Genomic DNA, 19,477 nt, shown 5'->3' with positions numbered 1-19,477 from the left:
TTCTCATTCTCCTCCTAGTGGTGCATCAATAAAACTGCTGGCACATTTGCAAAACTTAGCAGGGTCTGGTATGGTTCTAAACAGAATGGGGAACCACATGCCGTGATTCCTGAATTGCAGGGGGTTGGACTAGATGTCCCTCGGGGGTCCCTTTCAGTTCTATGATTCTACTCCTCTCGGAGGGGAGAATGAGCCAAAAGTTGGCAGAGCCAGCTAATTTTTATTTTTCAAAAAATCATAATGCATTTGTTACATGTATAAGTCGCCTAATGAAATGGTGTTTTCCTTCCTTCTTCCCCCATGCAGATGAAGAGCACAAACCTACCTTGATTAACTACGACTGTGTGTGTGAAGGCACGTCATGTGTGAATGGCGACCGCTGCAGAGGCCACCAGTGCTTTGCCTCTTTGAGCATCAACAATGGCGCTAAAGTGTATCAGAAGGGCTGCTTCCAAGTCTACGAACAAGGGAAAATGACATGTAAAACACCTCCTTCCCCTGATCAAGCGGTCGAATGCTGTCAGGGTAACCTGTGTAACATGAACATCACAGCACAGCTGCCGACAAAAGGTGAAAGTCTTATTCTCTGGCAAACAAATTTCATATTATTAGCAAAGCGTTTCTTATAATAAGCTCACTGTCTTTGACTTGAGGTCTATGATCTTATGGGATCTGTGGCCTTGGAACATGTGTGACATCTCCGGAAATTGAATACAGTTGTACCTCAGGTTAAGAACTTAATTTGTTCTGGAGGTCCGTTCTTAACCTGAAACTGTTCTTAACCTGAGGTACCACTTTACCTAATGGGGCCTCCCGCTGCTGCCGCCACTTAATTTCTGTTCTCATCCTGAAGCAAAGTTCTTAACCCAAGGTACTATTTCTGGGTTAGCGGAGTCTGTAACCTGAAGCGTCTGTAACCTGAAGCGTCTGTAACCCAAGGTACCACTGTACATGAAAGAGAAGGGAGGAAAAGTTGGTCGTGGTGTGTGGAAGCATATTGACCAATAGTGATGATTTGGAAAATTAAGGACCGCAATCTCTGTGTGAGAGGCAAGTGTATAGGCCTCTCCAGGCATTCTAGATAGGGGAAAGTGGACATGTGAGGGGTGTGGCAGGAATTAGTGTTCTAGATCTGGCCTCCCAAGTTGGAGAGTTCTTGAAGCAAGAAGCTCCTGTATCTGTGGAGGCTCTCCACACTGGAAAATCAGGGTTTTATACAACACAGGGAGATTCCACAGATACCAAACTGCTCCCCACAGGAACCAGGAGTAGCTTATACTGTACGAAGAACAAACTGAAATCTAAAAACGGAAAATGAGATGGAAGTTGGTGGGACTATGAATGTAACAAACCAGGTGGGATACAAGTGTAAGGGCCCTTCCACACTTCCTATTCATAGTGGTATAGTTGCTACCACATAAGGTCCTTAAGGGGCGTGACCACAACCCTGGAACTTATCTCAGTTCAGGCACAACTCACCATTAGTGTGGAGAAGAAAACCCTACGCTCACTCTCTAATAACAAGGACATGTGACCAGAGATGCAGGCAATCAGCTCCCAATTCACTCTTGAAAACATTAACTCAAAGAGCAGCTGTACCACTTATAAATGATAAGTGCAGAGAGGCCCTAAAAAAGAGGCACGTTGTGAGGTACCAGTGGGACCATCAGGGTCCACTTGTTTGAGAAAAGCTTGGTAGGTTCAGACCTGGCCTGGATGGGTGATCGGTTGGAATCCATGTGGACTTCCATTATGTCAGAAAGGAGAATATAAACGTAAGAAAATAAAACATAATTAAAAATAAGGAATATATGAGTATTGTATTCTGTCAGAGCACAGGATGCAAGTATCCATGGAAGAGCTGGCCTTGCAAAGTTCAAGAGCTCCAGCTGGGTTCCCATTTAGCCTGCTGGGCTGTTTTTCAGAGTCTACCAGATATTGGAGTTAACACCAGAGCTGGAAAGAAAGATTTCACACTTCTAGGTTATAGCTTCCCATTTTTTTGATAGCCAGGTGCCGAGTCTCCCTCCTCCCCAAAACCTTCTTCAGCACACCGAGTCCTTCTGAGACAACTGAATTCTCCAATTCAATTGTGTGGGGGTTTTAAAATAAGGATTTACAGTAAATGTACACAAGCGAGTGTCCTTCTATCTGTCTTTTCAATGGACTTTTGTCAAAATTCCCAGCATTTAAGATTTGACTTACCTTCTGTTCTTTCTTTTTGTTTTTATGTGAAGGGCACCCACTTCAAGGGGAAGCTGTGGGTTACACCACGGAAACACTTATCATATTTGTTGTAGCATCAGTTCTGGCGCTCCTGATATTTTCTGCAGTGACGTTGCTGATCATCCGAAAAGTGAAACAGTACCATATGGAAAGGCTCAATTCAAGGGATCCAGAATATGGAACCATTGAGGGACTCATAGCATCAAACGTTGGTGACAGCACCCTGGCAGTAAGTAAATCTTGTCTGCTGTTATTCCTATGAAAGCATTCTGCTGTTTTTATTTTTTGATCAGACTGCCAAAAATGTTACTTGTGAAATATGAACACTACACACAGTCTCCTTCTCCAACTACCTTTTTATAAGCTTGGAGTAGGCATTGCCCACTCTCTTAAAAACTAAAATGTCATTAGGAGCGGAATTCTGTTCCCACCACCACCTTCTGTGGATTATTTTTAATGCTCGCTTAAGAAGATCCCTGTTGGCTCAAGACAAAACCTTGTCCAGCCCACTAGTGTTCTCACAGCGGCCAACCAATACCTATGGGTATCCTGCAAACAGGACGTGAGCGCACTCCCCATTTCTGATTCTGATTCTCAGCAGAGGGGTCTGAGACGTTCAGCTTCACTGGGAGAATTATGACGCAGGGAGGAAGTCTGATGATTGAGCTCATTCATTCTTGTATGTCTTCTGGTGCTTTTATTAGAAGTGAGTTAACCACAATGTGCAAGTGGTGTGTTTATACAGTTGATAGCATGAACACATATTAGTGTTGGCATGGCGCAAGGGCCTCAAGACTGCTGTACAAGCGGTACCTCTACTTACGGACGCAATCCGTTCCAGGGTGCTATTCACACCCCGAAAATTAAGTAGAGCGCTGCTTCTGCGCCTGACACAGTAGAGCTCTCCTACGCATGCATGAAGCACGCAGAACGCTTCTGCGCATGCGCACATGGCGAAACCCGGAAGTATACACTTTCAGGTTTGCCGCACTCGCAACCTGAAAATCCGCAACCTGGACCTAACGCAGCTAGAGGTATGATTATATATTTTGAAGGCAGGATCAGTAGGATATCCATCATTCCTTTGGTAAATGCTTTAAAACTGAACATATAAATTGTTTTGCTGCCACCTTGTGGTTATACCTGAGTGATTTAAAATGCATTTTTCAGGACAAGATTGTAGTAGAATATACAAATCCTTTTCCTGTTGAGTTAATGGCACTTGCTAATATCTCTATATCAAAGGTGTGCGCGCGCGCACACACACACACACACACACACACACACTTTATTTATTTACAGATTTTGTTATTTTGAGCAGTTTTCCGCTCAGTGCTTAAGCCCAAAACAGGAAGTTTCTAAGCAGTCAAATTTCAGTAACCTCTTTGGGCTTTAACAGTTGTAACCCTGTATATTTATTTTCAGAGATAAGCTGTGTTGAGTTAAATGGGACTTATTCCTTGGTCACTATGCGTAGGCATTTAGCTGTAAACGGTTCTATTTTGACTGCTCTATCAAATCCTATTAAAAGTTCAGTATCTAAGGGTGGCATTCCTTTTAGGGACTCTTACACGTGTTTTTGCTTAAGAGTGAGTCTAATAAAAATAATGATAATGATGTAATGATAATTATTAATTAAAGCAGTGTTTATTGAACTTCGTATCTCCCCCCCCCCTTTTGATGAAGTCACCACTCCAAAATGCCACAGTTCTAATAAACTAGTTATAAAAAGATGAGCTTCCCAACCAAGAGGGAACATCAGTCCGCCCCCACCTTCCCCCAGTGGCATAAATTATATAAAACTCTGCTGAGTAGGAGCAGTTCTCCAAATTGGGTGATAAACTGCATTAAAACCTCAATAGACAGTTAGAAGGGGATTACATTTCAGTAATCTCTGCGTTAAGCCAGTCACAAAAGCTTTCAGGCATTACAATGAAGATTTGCATTACAATGAAGAAAAAACCCACTTTAGGTGGAGGAGGGGCCAGCAGGGGGTGAGTGTGTCAAGCTCTGCTCCCCTCGTCCTTCTTCAAAGGTCTGTGTTGGAGAACCTTCTGCATCTCCAGTTACAGATAGGTAGCCGTGTTGGTCTGCCATAGTCAAAATAAGATCTGAAGAAGATCTTATTTTGTGCATGCACACGAAAGCTCATACCAAGAACTTAGTTGGTCTTTAAGGTGCTACTGGAAGGAATTTTTTTATTTTGACTTCTGCATCTCGTGCAGGTTCATAGAATCATGGAACTGTGAATTGGAAGGGACCACGAGGGTCATCTAGTCCAACCCCCTGCAAGCCAGGAATGTTTTGCCCAGTGTGGGCTCAAACCCACCACCCTGAGATTGGGAGTCTCATGCTGTGCCGACAGAGCTATCCCAGTGGAGCCTGCTTGTGAATTTTTAGAACCCAGGAAAACCTATACTGAAGACTCCCTGCTGCAGACACTTTCTCACTTAATAGTTGGTAATTGGGGTCCTTGTCTCCCCAATGCCCCCCCACGTGTTACTTGAACTCTTCATTGCAATGCCTGAAGGGGGCTTCTGTTAGCATGTGTTCACACAGCCTATATGTACTTTTTTTCAACACATGTATGGCTGCGTATATGTTTTCAGTAACCCCTGGAGTTCAGCCTCTTACTGGTTTGGATGGTCGATGTCTTTTAAAAATATATATCAACTATACTATAATTGCAAAGTAATGTAGATTACTGGTTTTGAAGGTCTGGAATTATTAGCCTACCGTTCCCTACCAGGAAGAGTTCCCTTTTGTGGTGCAGAAAACCAGGGAGCAAATTGTAGATCCACCTTGTATCTGTTTCTGTGCATTTTTTAATTTGCGATTTTTTCCCTGAGTCACTCTGTGCTCTCTCACATTTGATCTGTAATTCGTGTTCCAAGCTGCTCTGTACAAACAAAACTACACGCTCTCCATTCACTAGGAAAACAGCTATAGCCCCCCCCTCCCCTTTGGGCCAAAGTGGATGCAATTTACAGGTACAGAGGCCATTGCAGAGTGGATTAAGCCTTCCAAACGGCAGACAAATAGGTCCCCGAGTGCAATGTAAATGGAAGAAAAATGCCTTCAATAAATGAATTGAAGGGAGGGAGGTGGCAGAATGCCAGCTTCTGTTCCATTTCAATTCTAGTTCCAAACATGTGGTCTTATTTTTCACACAGGACTTGTTGGACCATACCTGTACATCCGGAAGTGGCTCTGGCCTTCCTTTCCTGGTACAAAGAACGGTGGCTCGCCAGATTACGCTGTTGGAGTGTGTGGGTTAGTAATCTTATTCTACCTGGGACAGGGCCCAGAGGGTTCCTCTGTGTTGTGTGCACGTATGAGTGCGTGCTGTGGAGAAGGGTGCGATCCTGTACACATCTACCTTTCCAGGTAGTCCCATTAAACTCAAAAAGGGCTTACTTCTGAATAGAGACGTATAGGATTGCACTTTCAAAAAACGGTGTGTCTGTGTTTCAAAGAGAGGCCAAATGGTTAAGCGGCTGGTCTGTATTGAGTCGCGAGTGGAATCTTTGGACAGGAAGTCCCTTCTGTGTAACGCCAAGAGCCTCAAAGGTGTCGTGTGTCCCGTTACCCTGGATTACACCTGTTGCTGATGAACATGTGCCAAAGGCGAGGTAAAGAAACGAGAGACCAGCGTCAGTCGTGTGTAGCTGCCAAGGAAAGCAGGTGGCACTGTGTTGAATTAAGCTTATTTTAGTCTGCTTGGGTTGAACCCAGGGTCCCCAGTGTACAGCTCACGTACTGCTCCCTTCTACTGTGTCGCCTTCATTTACCACATACATCAATGCATTATTACTGTTATTATGTCTTTTACTTCCTGCGTGGCAAACAGGCAACGCTATTTTCATGTGTAAATCAGTTAGCAAGTCTCCGCTGCTCAGTGGTGGAGTGTGTACTGTGCATGCATTTGCCCACAGTTTCCAATCTTTGACCTCACCTGTTGAATTATTTTCAATACAAGGGCTGGGGGTGAGTGGGGATGGCAGCTCCACTTGGTAAACTGCTGGAGGGTAGGCAGTGCTCAGTACTGTGGGCCGATGGCAAGAATATAAGGCATATGAGATTCAACTTCCAAAAGCAGCCACACAGTTAACATGCACCTGAATTTGTTCTCAGAATCTTCAAAGTTCCTATGGCGGGGTATTGGTGGAACTGATATCAGCATTCCCAGTGCTCCAAGCCTCTAGTAACTGCTGGTGCCTGCTTGCTGAAATAGAAAGATATGGGAAGTACAGCCAGGGATTTATTTATTTCAGATGTTTCTGAGCTAGCTGTCAAGCCTATAGCTTCCCCAAAGCTGCTTCTATTAATAACAAATGAACAGTTTTGTTAAACAAACACGGAAACATAAAAATTGCAACCCTACAGCTGGTTTAAATGTACTGTATAAAATCAACACCTGTAAGAAAAACAAAACAAAACACCCAATTAGCTCCTCTAAAATGAAGCATCCCCTTCATGGATCACTGCCTTGCCGTGGCGAAGGGGCTTGAAGAACTCAGAGAAGCTATGAACTACGCCAAGCAGGGCACACAAGATGAACAGGTCATAGTGGAGAGTTTGGACCAAACGTGATCCACCTGGAGGAGGAACCGGCAAACCACTCCAGTATCCTTGCCAAGAAAACAACATGGACAAATACAACAGGCATATAAAAGTTATGACGCTGGAAGATGAGCCCCTCAGGTCGGAAGGCGTCCAACATGCTACTGGGGAAGAGCGGAGGGCAATTACAAGTAGATCCAGATCTGATGAAGCGGCTGGGCCAAAGCCGAAAGGACGCTCAGTTGCGGATATGCCTGGAAGCGAAAGGAAAGTCCAATGCTGTAAAGAAAAATATTGCATAGGAACCTGGAATGTAAGAACCATGAACCTGGGTAAGTTGGAGGTGGTCAAAAATGAGATGGCAAGAATAAATATTGACATCCTGGGCATCAGTGAACTAAAATGGACGGGAATGGGTGAATTCAGTTCGGATGACCATCACATCTACTACTGTGGGCAAGAAACCTGTAAAAGAAATGGAGTGGCCCTCATAGTCAACAAAAGAGTGGCGAAAGCTGTACTGGGATGCAATCTCAAAAATGATAGAATGATCTCGATACGAATCCAAGGCAGACCTTTTAACATCACAGTAATCCAAGTGTATGCACCAACCACTGGTGCTGAAGAAACTGAAATTGACCAATTCTATGAAGACTTACAACACCTTATAGAAGTGACACCAAAGAAGGATGTTCTTCTCATTATAGGGGATTGGAATGCTAAAGTAGGGAGGCAAGAGATAAAAGGAACAACTGGCAAGTTTGGCCTTGGAAATCAAAACGAAGCAGGGCAAAGGCTAATAGAGTTCTGTCAAGAGAACAAGCTGGTCATCACAAACACGCTTTTCCAACAACACAAGAGACGACTCTACACATGGACATCACCAGATGGGCAGCATCGAAATCAGATTGATTATATTCTCTGCAGCCAAAGATGGAGAAGCTCTATACAGTCAGCAAAAACAAGACCTGGAGCTGACTGTGGCTCAGATCATCAGCTTCTTATAGCAAAATTCAAGCTTAAACTGAAGAAAGTAGGAAAAACCACTGGGCCGGTAAGATACAATCTAAGTCAAATCCCTTATGAATACACAGTGGAAGTGAGGAACAGGTTTAAGGATTTAGATTTGGTAGACAGAGTGCCTGAAGAACTATGGATGGAGGCTCGTAACATTGTACAGGAGGCAGCAACGAAAACCATCCCAATGAAAAGGAAATGCAAGAAAGCAAAGTGGCTGTCCAACGAGGCCTTACAAATAGCGGAGGAGAGAAGGCAAGCAAAATGCGAGGGAGATAGTGAAAGATACAGGAAATTGAATGCAGATTTCCAAAGAATAGCAAGGAGAGACAAGAAGGCCTTCTTAAACGAGCAATGCAAACAAATAGAGGAAAACAACAGAATGGGAAGAACCAGAGATCTGTTCAAGAAAATTGGAGATATGAAAGGAACATTTCGTACAAAGATTACCATAATAAAGGACAAAAGTGGTAAGGACCTAACAGAAGCAGAAGACATCAAGAAGAGGTGGCAAGAATACACAGAGGAATTATACCAGGAAGATATGGATGTCTCGTACACCCCAGGTAGTGTGGCTGCTGACCTTGAGCCAGACATCCTGGAAAGTGAAGTCAAATGGGCCTTAGAAAGCACTGCAAATAACAAGGCCAGTGGAAGTGATGGTATTCCAGCTGAACTATTTAAAATTTTAAAAGATGATGCTGTTAAGGTGCTACACTCAATATGCCAGCAAATTTGGAAAACTCAGCAGTGGCCAGAAGATTGGAGAAGATCAGTCTACATCCCAATCCCAAAGAAGGGCAGTGCCAAAGAATGCTCCAACTACCGCACAATTGCACTCATTTCACACGCTAGCAAGGTTATGCTTAAAATTCTACAAGGAAGGCTCAAGCAGTATGTGGATCGAGAACTCCCAGAAGTGCAAGCTGGATTTAGAAGAGGCAGAGGAACCAGAGACCAAATTGCAAACATGCGCTGGATTATGGAGAAAGCTAGAGAGTTCCAGAAAGACATCTACTTCTGCTTCATTGACTATGCAAAAGCCTTTGACTGTGTCGACCACAGCAAACTATGGCAAGTTCTTAAAGAAATGGGAGTGCCTGATCACCTCATCTGTCTCCTGAGAAATCTCTATGTGGGACAAGAAGCTACAGTTAGAACTGGATATGGAACAACTGATTGGTTCAAAATTGGGAAAGGAGTACGACAAGGCTGTATTTTGTCTCCCTGCTTATTTAATTTATATGCAGAATACATAATGCGAAAGGCTGGGCTGGATGCATCCCAAGCTGGAATTAAGATTGCTGGAAGAAATATCAACAACCTCAGATATGCAGATGACACAACCTTGATGGCAGAAAGTGAGGAGGAATTAAAGAACCTTTTAATGAGGGTGAAAGAGGAGAGCGCAAAATATGGTCTGAAGCTCAACATCAAAAAAACGAAGATCATGGCCACTGGTCCCATCACCTCCTGGCAAATAGAAGGGGAAGAAATGGAGGTAGTGAGAGATTTTACTTTCTTGGGCTCCATGATCACTGCAGATGGTGACAGCAGCCACGAAATTAAAAGACGCCTGCTTCTTGGGAGAAGGGCAATGACAGGCCTAGACAGCATCTTGAGAAGTAGAGATGTCACCTTGCCAACAAAGGTCCGTATAGTTAAAGCCATGGTTTTCCCAGTAGTGATGTATGGAAGTGAGAGCTGGACCATAAAGAAGGCTGATCGCCGAAGAATTGATGCTTTTGAATTATGGTGCTGGAGAAGACTCTTGAGAGTCCCATGGACTGCAAGAAGATCAAACGCATCCATTCTTAAGGAAATCAGCCCTGAGTGCTCACTGGAAGGACAGATCGTGAAGCTGAGGCTCCAGTACTTTGGCCACCTCATGAGAAGAGAAGACTCCCTGGAGAAGACACTGATGCTGGGAAAGATGGAGGGCACAAGGAGAAGGGGGCGACAGAGGACAAGATGGTTGGATAGTGTTTTCGAGGTTACCAGCATGGGTTTGACCAAACTGCGGGAGGTAGTGGAGGACAGGGGTGCCTGGCGTGTTCTGGTCCATGGGGTCACGAAGAGTCGGACACGACTAAACGACTAAACAACAACAACAAAAATGAAGCATTTCATTAAAAGCCAAGGAAAACAAGTGGGTATAAAAAAAAAACAACTTTCTGTAAACCTCTGAACCAAAGGAGTCAGTCATATAGCCCTTGGGAGGAAATTGTACAGAAGAGGGGCCACCACGAAAAAGGCCTAAATTGATCTCAGAGCCAGGTGCCTCTGAAGTTGGTCTTAAAACTTCCGTTATTGGTAATATTTGGCCAAAGTCCTTGCTACCGTATTTTTCGTCCCATAGGATGCTCCGTCCCATAGGACGCACCTGGTTTTTTTGGGGGGAAATAAAGGAAAAATTTCCCCCTTTATTTCCCCCGCAAAAGCAGGTCGGGGAAACAGAACCAGGTCAAGGAACAGCGGGATGGCGGCGCTGCGCCTCCCTGCTGTCCCCCGAGCTTGTGGGGCTGGCCGATGTCTGCCCCGCACGAGGGGCGCTCTGCATCAGGGCGCCCCCCCCTGCGGGGCGGCAGGCTGCTATCCGCAGCGTGGGGAGCCTTGCGGGGAACTCCTGCAAGGCTCCCCACGCTGCGGATGTCTGCCTGGCGCGGGGGGCACTCTGCTTCAGGGCGCCCTGCCCGCCGGGCGGCAGGCTGCTATCCACAGCGTGGGGAGCCTTGCGGGGAACTCCTGCAAGGCTCCCCACGCTGCGGATGTCTGCCTGGCGCGGGGGGCGCTCTGCTTCAGGGCGCCCCTCACGCTGGGCGGCAGGCTGCTATCCCCAGCGTGGGGAGCCTTGCGGGGAACTCCTGAAAGGCTCCCCACGCTGCGGATGTCTGCCCGGCACAGGGGGCGCTCTGCTTCAGGGTGCCCCGCCCGCCGGGCAGCAGGCTGCTATCCGCAGCGTGGGGAGCCTTGCGGGGAACTCCTGCAAGGCTCCCCACGCTGCGGATGTCTGCCCGGCGCGGGGGTGCTCTGCTTCAGGGCGCCCCGCCCGCCGGGCAGCAGGCTGCTATCCGCAGCGTGGGGAGCCTTGCGGGGAACTCCTGCAAGGCTCCCCACGCTGCGGATGTCTGCCTGGCGCGGGGGGCGCTCTGCTTCAGGCCGCCCCTCGCGCTGGGCAGCAGGCTGCTATCCGCAGCCTAGACATCCCTGCCGGGCCTCCCGTAGGGCTGCCTAGGCTGCGGATGTGTTCCTGAAGCCTGGAGAGCAAGAGGGGTTGGTGCGCACCGACCCCTCTCGCTCTCCAAGCTTCAGCAAAAGCCTGCATTTGCCCCATAGGACGCACCCAGATTTCCCCTTCATTTTTGGAGGGGGAAAAGTGCGTCCTATAGGGCGAAAAATACGGTATGTTTCCTTTCCACCCAACTACATCCTGAAGTGAGAATCTCTTGCCTTGGAGCCTGAGCACCATGAACGGTTTGTTTTTAAAGTGCCTCAAAATGTTGATTTAGTTTCAAGTCTCTGCTCTGGTCTAACCTGGAAGCATCCTACTATTTGCTTAATGAAGACTGCTGCTCAAATCCTGTGTATCTGTTTGCCTGTTCTAGGGAAAGGTCGATACGGTGAGGTCTGGAGAGGACAGTGGCAAGGAGAAAATGTTGCAGTAAAGATATTTTCTTCCCGAGACGAGAAGTCCTGGTTCAGGGAAACGGAATTGTACAATACTGTGTTGCTGAGACACGAAAACATTTTAGGTGAGTGATATTTTCTTAATGGCTTTTGTATACAGATAAGGGCGTGGGGAGCGTTAAAAAAGACCTGGACCCTGAGTCTACTGAACGCTGTGGTGCAAGGCTTTCTTCACCCCCTTAAGTTTTTATCCACCTTCATCAAGAAAAACTTGACTCCTGCAGAAATATATCCTTGCATTCGGTTTTCTCTTAGCAAAACCATACTCATGAGCATGATTCCCCCACCGACCAAATACCATATGTGCACCATGATAAAAATGTTTTTAAGTATACCTCTGTGTAATCCTATGTATTAAGCATTACAGTGGTACCTTGGGTTAAGTACTTAATTCATTCTGGAGGTCCGTACTTAACCTGAAACTGTTCTTAACCTGAAGCACCACTTTAGCTAATGGGGCTTCCTGCCTCTGCTGTGCTGCCGGAGCACGATTTCTGTTCTCATCCTGAAGCAAAGTTCTTAACCTGAAGCACTATTTCTGGGTTAGCATAGTCTGTAACCTGAAGCGTATGTAACCCGAGGTACCACTGAATGTCATTTCAGTACACATTTCCATTGCAAATAAGATGAAGCAGACTCTTAAAAACAGACTATATTTGCTAGAGATGGGGAACATTTCCCAGCCCACCAGCCTCATCCTGTCATGGGCAGCCATCTAGGGACTGTGTGCTGGTGGTTGGTTGGGACCAGAGACATAGCAACTGATGCGGTTCTTAAATGTTGTACATTCCAGCCCATGCAAAAGTTTCTAACTGCCCCCACCCCATGTATGTTTGTATACATACATATACTAGCATCTTATCTGTCTATCCAGGCAAGCAATAAGTACCACATTTTAAAGACACATTCCAGGCAGGTGAAATCACTTGAGGAGTGCGCAGAATGAGGCTGTTGTGTGGTTTGTCCTTCAGAGGAGCTGCGGTTTGCGGCTTGCCCCTGGGGGTCTGAGGTTCCCTATCCCCATGCAGTATATTCAGAAGAGACCCTACATTCAGAAGAGACCATACATTTAAAGCAGTACCATACCACTTTAATCAGCCATGCCTTCCCCCAGAGAATCCTGGGAGCTGTAGTTTGTTAAGGGAACTGAGAGTCTCCTGTTCCCCTCACGGAGCTACAATTCCCAGAGTTCCCTGGGACGGAGGATTGACTGTTAAGCCACTCTGAGGACTGTAGTTCTGTGAGGGGGAGTAACAACTCACGGCACCTTTAACAAACTACAGCTCCCAGGATTCTTTGGAGGAAGCCATGATCCTGCTTTAAATGCGTAGTGCAGCTGAGGCCTTGGTAGGCATGGGTTCAGAGTACTGGCAGTAACGGACTTGTATGTGCATTGCCATTTTGTAGACGCCTTTTCAGTCAGCAAGCTAAGATGGTGGGTTTGAAAGCTAGAATTTAACACTGAGGAAAACGACGCTGCAGCCTGCATCTTGCATGGCCTAATTCTGGAGAGAGTTTAGATAGTGGGGGGAAGGAAACCCCTGATCGTTCACCTGGTGTTTCTTCTCCTTCTTTCAGGGTTTATTGCCTCAGATATGACCTCTCGGAATTCCAGCACTCAGTTGTGGCTAATCACCCACTACCATGAGATGGGCTCTTTGTATGACTATCTGCAACTCACGACGCTCGACACAGTGAGCTGCCTGCGGATAGTCTTGTCTATAGCTAGTGGCCTTGCACATTTGCACATAGAGATATTTGGGACCCAAGGGAAACCTGCCATTGCTCACCGAGACTTGAAGAGTAAAAATATCCTGGTTAAGAAAAACGGACAGTGTTGCATAGCAGACCTAGGTGAGTGGTTTTCCCTTCTCCTTCTTTTTTGCATTTTAAATATGCAGTCCTCAAATAACCCGATGCAATTCTTGAGGACCTTTCTTTATTTGGATTTAAGAGTTGATTTGGGGGGGAATTGTTCTTCATCCACTAGAGGGCACACATCATTTTTAAGTCTCGCTCCTGTCTGTGGAATCTTGCATACTATTTTCTGATGTTGTTTGTACAGCCCTGTAAAGGATATCCTTCATATGTGGTTTTAGAGACACATGTGTTGGAGTAAATAAAAAATCAGGATAACCACCAATGGCATCATGAATGAAGGCTTTCCCCCCCTCTTCAACACAGCAGCTAGAGTATTTGCTACCGCTGCCATTGCTCTTAGGTGTGATTGTAGGTTTCAGCTTAGAGTCTTGGTACTTCTCTGGGACAAGGGTCCAACTGTGATTATAGCCTCCTTTGAGCCCAGCCTGTTATCATTTGGGATGATGTTCTGTCTTGTTGGGGTTGATATTTCCCAACACCTCCCAGGTCCAGTTTAACACTGCCACCTACTGGCTAAATTAAAATGTGGATTGGCCATTCTGCGATAGAGGCATCAGGGATTTACGGCACTTCAAAGGCAGAAGCAGGCGAGCCTATGAACCTGGCTTTTGGATTGTCATGCTCACACTCTTGCCTTGCCCTCCCATACTGCACTGCTCATTAGATGGGAGCAAAACCACCCCAGGTCCATGGGGATTGTGGGTAATAGAAGCATCTGCGCTGCAGATCTGCACTGGCACTATCACATGTAGCGCTGAGGATTGGAGTGATCATTCTGTGATATCATGGCAGTGGACAAAGCTTCACTGTGACTTTTGAATAAATGTTTTAATATTAAAAAAGAAAATGCAGCATAGAATCTCTTATGTCTCCTGTCAGAAGGGCAATCCCCGTATCCTAGATCACCACATCTAGACAGGACACTTTAAACTATGAATAAGCCAAGGGACCTTATGTGTGATATATTATTTGCACTGCCCAAATGATACCCTGTCAATTGGATTGCCCTGTCCCATGCAGGATTGTATCTTTCTGAAAACTTTGTATGCATGGATCTTGCAATCCCTTTGAATTTATATGGGGCTGCTTAGTTACTGTATACAGTTGTCCCCTTCAACAAAGATTTAATTGGCATATCTGAGATACAAAGTAAAGATGTTTTCACTTTTAAGTGCTCCGTGTTGCCCAGCAATATTTATATTGATGGATGGGCTCATGAAAGGTCTGTTTGTCTGGCCTTTGCTTTACTGTAAACTGTCATTCGTTTTTCGGTGGTTGTTAGTTTACTTACTTAAAATTGCTGCTATTTGAAGGCTGCAGTGTAATATATCTCAATTTTAAGCTATTTGGTGGTTGGAGCAGAATGCAAACTGTGTAGAGTAGTTTGCATACTGTATTTTTTTAAGGTGTTTACTTTCTGGTGACCATATGTGTCTGTGGTTTATTTTTGGAAGGTGTTTGATTTGACCCATTTTTACGGTCACAGCTGTCCTTGCGTTAGCCTTCGCCGCACTTTTGGTTCCATCGATTTCCTCAAAAGCTCACCTTGAACCTTGGGAGTTAAGATTTATTCCCCCCCCCCCCCTTATAGCAGATGTGTGAACAGGATAATGGCTATGTAGCACTCAGTCTGCTGGACCACAATATATTCCCACCACATAAACGCTAGTCTTGTGGTGTTGTATTGTCATTGTGTAGATTTGCTACGACTGGGTGTTGTTGTTTTTTAGAGTTGCTTTACAAAGGCCTTCCTAATCTCTTAGAGTAGGTATAGGGGAAAGGGCCATATCCCAGTGCTTACCATGCAGGAGGTCTCAGGTTCAAAACCATGACACGATGGCACTTTGTAGCTGGAAAATATATGGCAATGGTAACAGGTGGGCTCCCCTCGAGCTGAAAGACCAACACTGACTTCACAGCTCTTCTGTTTGCAATTACAGGCCTCGCAGTCATGCACTCCCAAAGCACCAATCAGTTGGATGTAGGAAACAACCCCCGTGTGGGTACCAAGCGCTACATGGCGCCAGAAGTCTTAGATGAAACCATCCAAGTGGACTGCTTTGACTCTTACAAACGGGTTGATATCTGGGCATTTGGACTGGTCCTTTGGGAAGTAGCCAGGCGTATGGTGAGCAATGGTGAGTATCTGTTCCTTTCTAGAATTAGTTGCATTAATCCACTGGCCACTAAAGGTGAAAAGCTTCTCTTGTATCTTCCTTAGTAGTAAGTGGTTTCAAGTTTTCTCTCCTGGTATTTGCGCCTTAAATTGCACTGAACTCCTACCTACTTTGCAGGATTTGGGCTGCCACTTTTCTTGACATGCCTCTCGCCCCCCCCCCCCGCCCCATATACTATTTCAAATTGTGTGTGTGTGTGTGTGTGAAAGTAGGTACGTTATGAATTCCAAGTCAAATTCCAATGTTCTTTATTACGTTCGCCGCCAACTGCATTAAAAAAAAAGTGAGGTGATATACAGAAACTCATAGATCACAACAGATTTCTCAGCTTATGACAGTGGGTCACAACTGTTCAGATTACCCACTTGCCTTTACAACATCTCTGTTTAAGCATTCATTCATTCAGTTTATATAGCTGAAACTTAAACATGGGACCACACTGAGGCGTACCTTAAATGATCAGGAGGGGGGCAGCAAGTTCTGTAAGGGGAAAAGCTGGTACTCCTCCAGATGTTTTGGACTATATCTCTCACCAGCCCCAGTCAGTAAACACTTTCCTTGATAATTAATATTTCACTGCTAAAGTTCTAAGTAAGGCAAGGAAATCCCCTTGGGGTTTCATGGAACCCCATGCCTGTGGCAGGGAGAATTCATCCTTACAGCAACATGGCTTAAGGAGGACTGCTTTGCCTTCCTACTGAGGCATGGCCTGACAGCGGAATAATGGAGATGGATTTGCCATGGAGAAGACTCCTCTTTTCTTTTCTTTTTGGTAGCATCAGCTTTTTTTCTTTTCTTTTTTTGGTAGCATCAGCACTAGTACAGGGTCGGTGGCACTTTAAACATTGTACAATCTCAATTATCTATATGGTGTAGGAGTTCTTTGAAGTAAAGCTGTTTAAAAGAACAGTGTACTGAATCCTAAGGCATCTGTAGAAGTGAGAATACATTTTTAAGACCAATTGGAGCAGCACCCTATTGGAAAGTTCAAAAGTAGTACGTGGATCATTCTTACATGCTTATTGGCGGACATTTTGTTTTGCGGAGGTGTGTAATAAGCTTTCAGTGATCGCCTTTCTTAGCTCTTGGAACCCTTGGAGGGTTGTATGGGAGCCACACGCCAGAGGCAATGGCTGTGACTCTTTCTTTGTACTGCTGGGCACCTTCCAGCTACAGAAAAGTCAGAGGCCTCGCTACACTTGCACTCACTTGCACCTCTCCATCCTCTATCAAGGCAAGAAAGAGCCATGATCACAGTTCTTGCCAGGGACAAAAGCACTCAAGGACAGCACTGGGTAGAGTGACCTTGGGAAAGGGAATGGCTTGGGTGGAGTTTTGAGGGCTGATCAGAGAGGCTTGGAGGGCTGGATTTGGTCTGCAGGAGTGAGTTTCCTCCCCCTATTTTAAAGTAGCAGCCAAGTATTGTGGAGCTGAAAACAGGATCGTTCTCTCTCCTAACAAGAGTTGCTGTTTTTTTAAGTGTGTGATAGGTCAGTTTCTCCCCATTTCTTTGGAAATATTACAAGACATGCAGGAATCAGTACAGTTTGTTTCACATTCAGTTGCTTGGTTTCACGTTCCATCCTATGTCCGTACAAGCGCAGCAGTGGTTTTCCACCCGGATTTTCCTCTGCCAGTCAAAAGAGCAATCTCCCCAACTCAAGGCAGCCCCATTCGTCATTGAAGATGGTACCTGTTTTCAGCTAGCATTTTCCCTGCTTTTATGGAGAAAGGAGAACAAAGGTATACAGGGCAGCTCATGACATTCAAGAGGTAGTGGAAGCCTCGGTGCAGCAAGCCTGGATGAGCTGGGAGGAACACATGGAGAATATGTGGCTGACACAGTACCTGTCAACCATGGATGGCCATTGCTTATTCTTACATTTATATCCCACCTTTCTTCCATTATGGAACATACATTTGTTTCCCAAGTGGTCTCCTATCCAGACACTGACCAGACTTACATATCTTCAGAAAGGTGGTGACCTTCGGAGCATACACAGACAGCCATACTTTGCTTCCAGAAAAGTAGCCATAGAGTTGATGATGGTCATGCATAGCCAGTCATCATTTTGCACGTTCCTTAATAGCACATTGGCTTTAAAAGGTTCATTTTGCCCCCACGGAAAGGTGAGTGAGTAGGGATTGAGTGGAACATAGGACAAAATTCACCTGGAAGGTGCTGCCAGAACCTGTTGTGTGAAATGGACAAGGGGGAATTCCACACTGGTATGGGTCCTCCTAGAACCGTTAAATGACCAATCTTCTTTTGTGCCTAACAAAGTCAGAGAAACACAGCATCACCTATTGTTTATCTATAGAGAACTCTCAAGTTTCCGAGTGATTTCTCAGAAACATGGTGAAGTTAGGGCAGGCATAGGCAAACTCAGCCCTCCAGATGTTTTGGGACTTCAACTCCCACCGTCCCTGACCGCTGGTCATGTTAGCTAGGTATGATGGGAGTTGTAGTCCCAAAACATCTGGAGGGCCGAGTTTGTCTATGCCCGAGTTAGGGTGTGCCTTGGATCCAAATGAATCAAGAACCCCTGAAACAATTTGTGGCATCTTGGAGGTGCGGACATGGAGGAAGCGACAGACAATGATCTACTAAAAGCAAATCCAAACCAGAATTTCCACTATGATTTTGGAACCTTCAGAGGAGGCACTCAGACTGCTGCTGCCTTTTTTCAGTCCAGGGGTCAGCTGCTCTTGTTCCTCCTCACTGTCTAAGCATACCAGGACTAGAATTGAGGATGAGATGAGGGTGCATTTCCTCTCATCTCCTGCAACATAGGTTAGAATGGTTGAGCCTTAAGTTCTCTGTTTATCACTGGTTTTATGGATTATATTTCATTAGTTCAAAGACATTTCTCTTTAAAAATAATCCATTTTATTCTGGTTGAATAGAAGGAAACTATGGCAGGGTTCATTATGACAGTGTTATGACAGTGTAGATCAGAGGTTATGGTGACTTTCTTCAGTAGGTCTGGTGCCAGAAGCAGCCCCATAGGAGCCTTAAAACTTTGGCTTTGTTAATTGTATTTTTTAAAAACACACACCAAAAAAACACATTGGAGTAAAAGCCAAACAGCTTCTTCTTCTTCTACTGTAATACAGTCAACAAGAAAGTTTAAAATATGCATAGGAATATTCAGTTGTATAAATGCAAGTCTCTGTTAGCGGGGATAGTGAACCCATCTCTGATGGGCCTTATTTGCCTGCCAAGCCACTTCCTTCTTCTTTAGTGATTGTCTTCCATGAACACGGTCTTCACAGTGAGTCCGTAAGTGACTGTGGAGGCCAGTTCTGGATCAACACATCCCTCCACAGTGGGGACATAGGTTTTGAGCATCTTCAAAGCCCATGACACCTTTGGTAAAGGCTATCCTCCAACTGGAGTGCTCGCAGGCCATTGTTTCCCAATTGCCAGTGTTTATACTACATTTGGGACACGGGTGGTGCTGTGGGTTAAACCACAGAGCCTAGGACTTGCCAATCAGAAGGTCAGCGGTTTGAATCCCTGCGACGGGGTGAGCTCCCATTGTCTGGTCCCTGCTGCTGCCAACCTAGCAGTTCAAAAGCACCTCAAAGTGCAAGTAGATAAATAGGTACCACTCTGGCGGGAAGGTAAACGACGTTTCCGTGTGCTGCTCTGGTTCGCCAGGAGCGGCTTAGTCATGCTGGCCACATGACCCGGAAGCTGTACATCGGCTCCCTCGGCCAATAAAGTGAGATGAGCGCCGCAACCCCAGAGTCGGTCACGACTGGACCTAATGGTCAGGGGTCCCTTTTCCTTTAACACTGCATTTTAAAAGATTTGCCTTAAGAGAGTCTTTAAACCTCTTTTGTTGACCACCAGCATTACACTTTCCATTTTTAAGTTTGGAATAGAGAAGTTGCTTTGGAAGATGATAATTAGGCATCTG

At 45.5% G+C, this 19,477-nt stretch overlaps 1 protein-coding gene across 2 annotated transcripts in view; it reads left to right on the top strand.

Moving 5' to 3' along the window:
* The window catches only part of ACVR1 (activin A receptor type 1), a 72,441-nt gene that overhangs the window by 45,456 nt on the left and 7,508 nt on the right, over positions 1–19,477 (top strand). For both annotated transcript variants that reach the window (XM_081187622.1, XM_081187623.1), the window contains exons 3-8: positions 307–570; positions 2,238–2,455; positions 5,400–5,499; positions 11,412–11,558; positions 13,072–13,347; positions 15,315–15,512. In XM_081187622.1, the coding sequence (XP_081043748.1) occupies positions 307–570; positions 2,238–2,455; positions 5,400–5,499; positions 11,412–11,558; positions 13,072–13,347; positions 15,315–15,512 (1,203 nt within the window). The remainder of the gene's footprint in view (positions 1–306; positions 571–2,237; positions 2,456–5,399; positions 5,500–11,411; positions 11,559–13,071; positions 13,348–15,314; positions 15,513–19,477) is intronic.

The sequence above is a fragment of the Podarcis bocagei genome (genome assembly GCF_964188305.1).
Source record: "Podarcis bocagei genome assembly, chromosome: 1".
NCBI lineage: Eukaryota > Metazoa > Chordata > Lepidosauria > Squamata > Lacertidae > Podarcis > Podarcis bocagei.
Note: the sequence above shows the minus strand (reverse complement) of the source record. Positions and strands in the feature narration are given on the sequence as shown.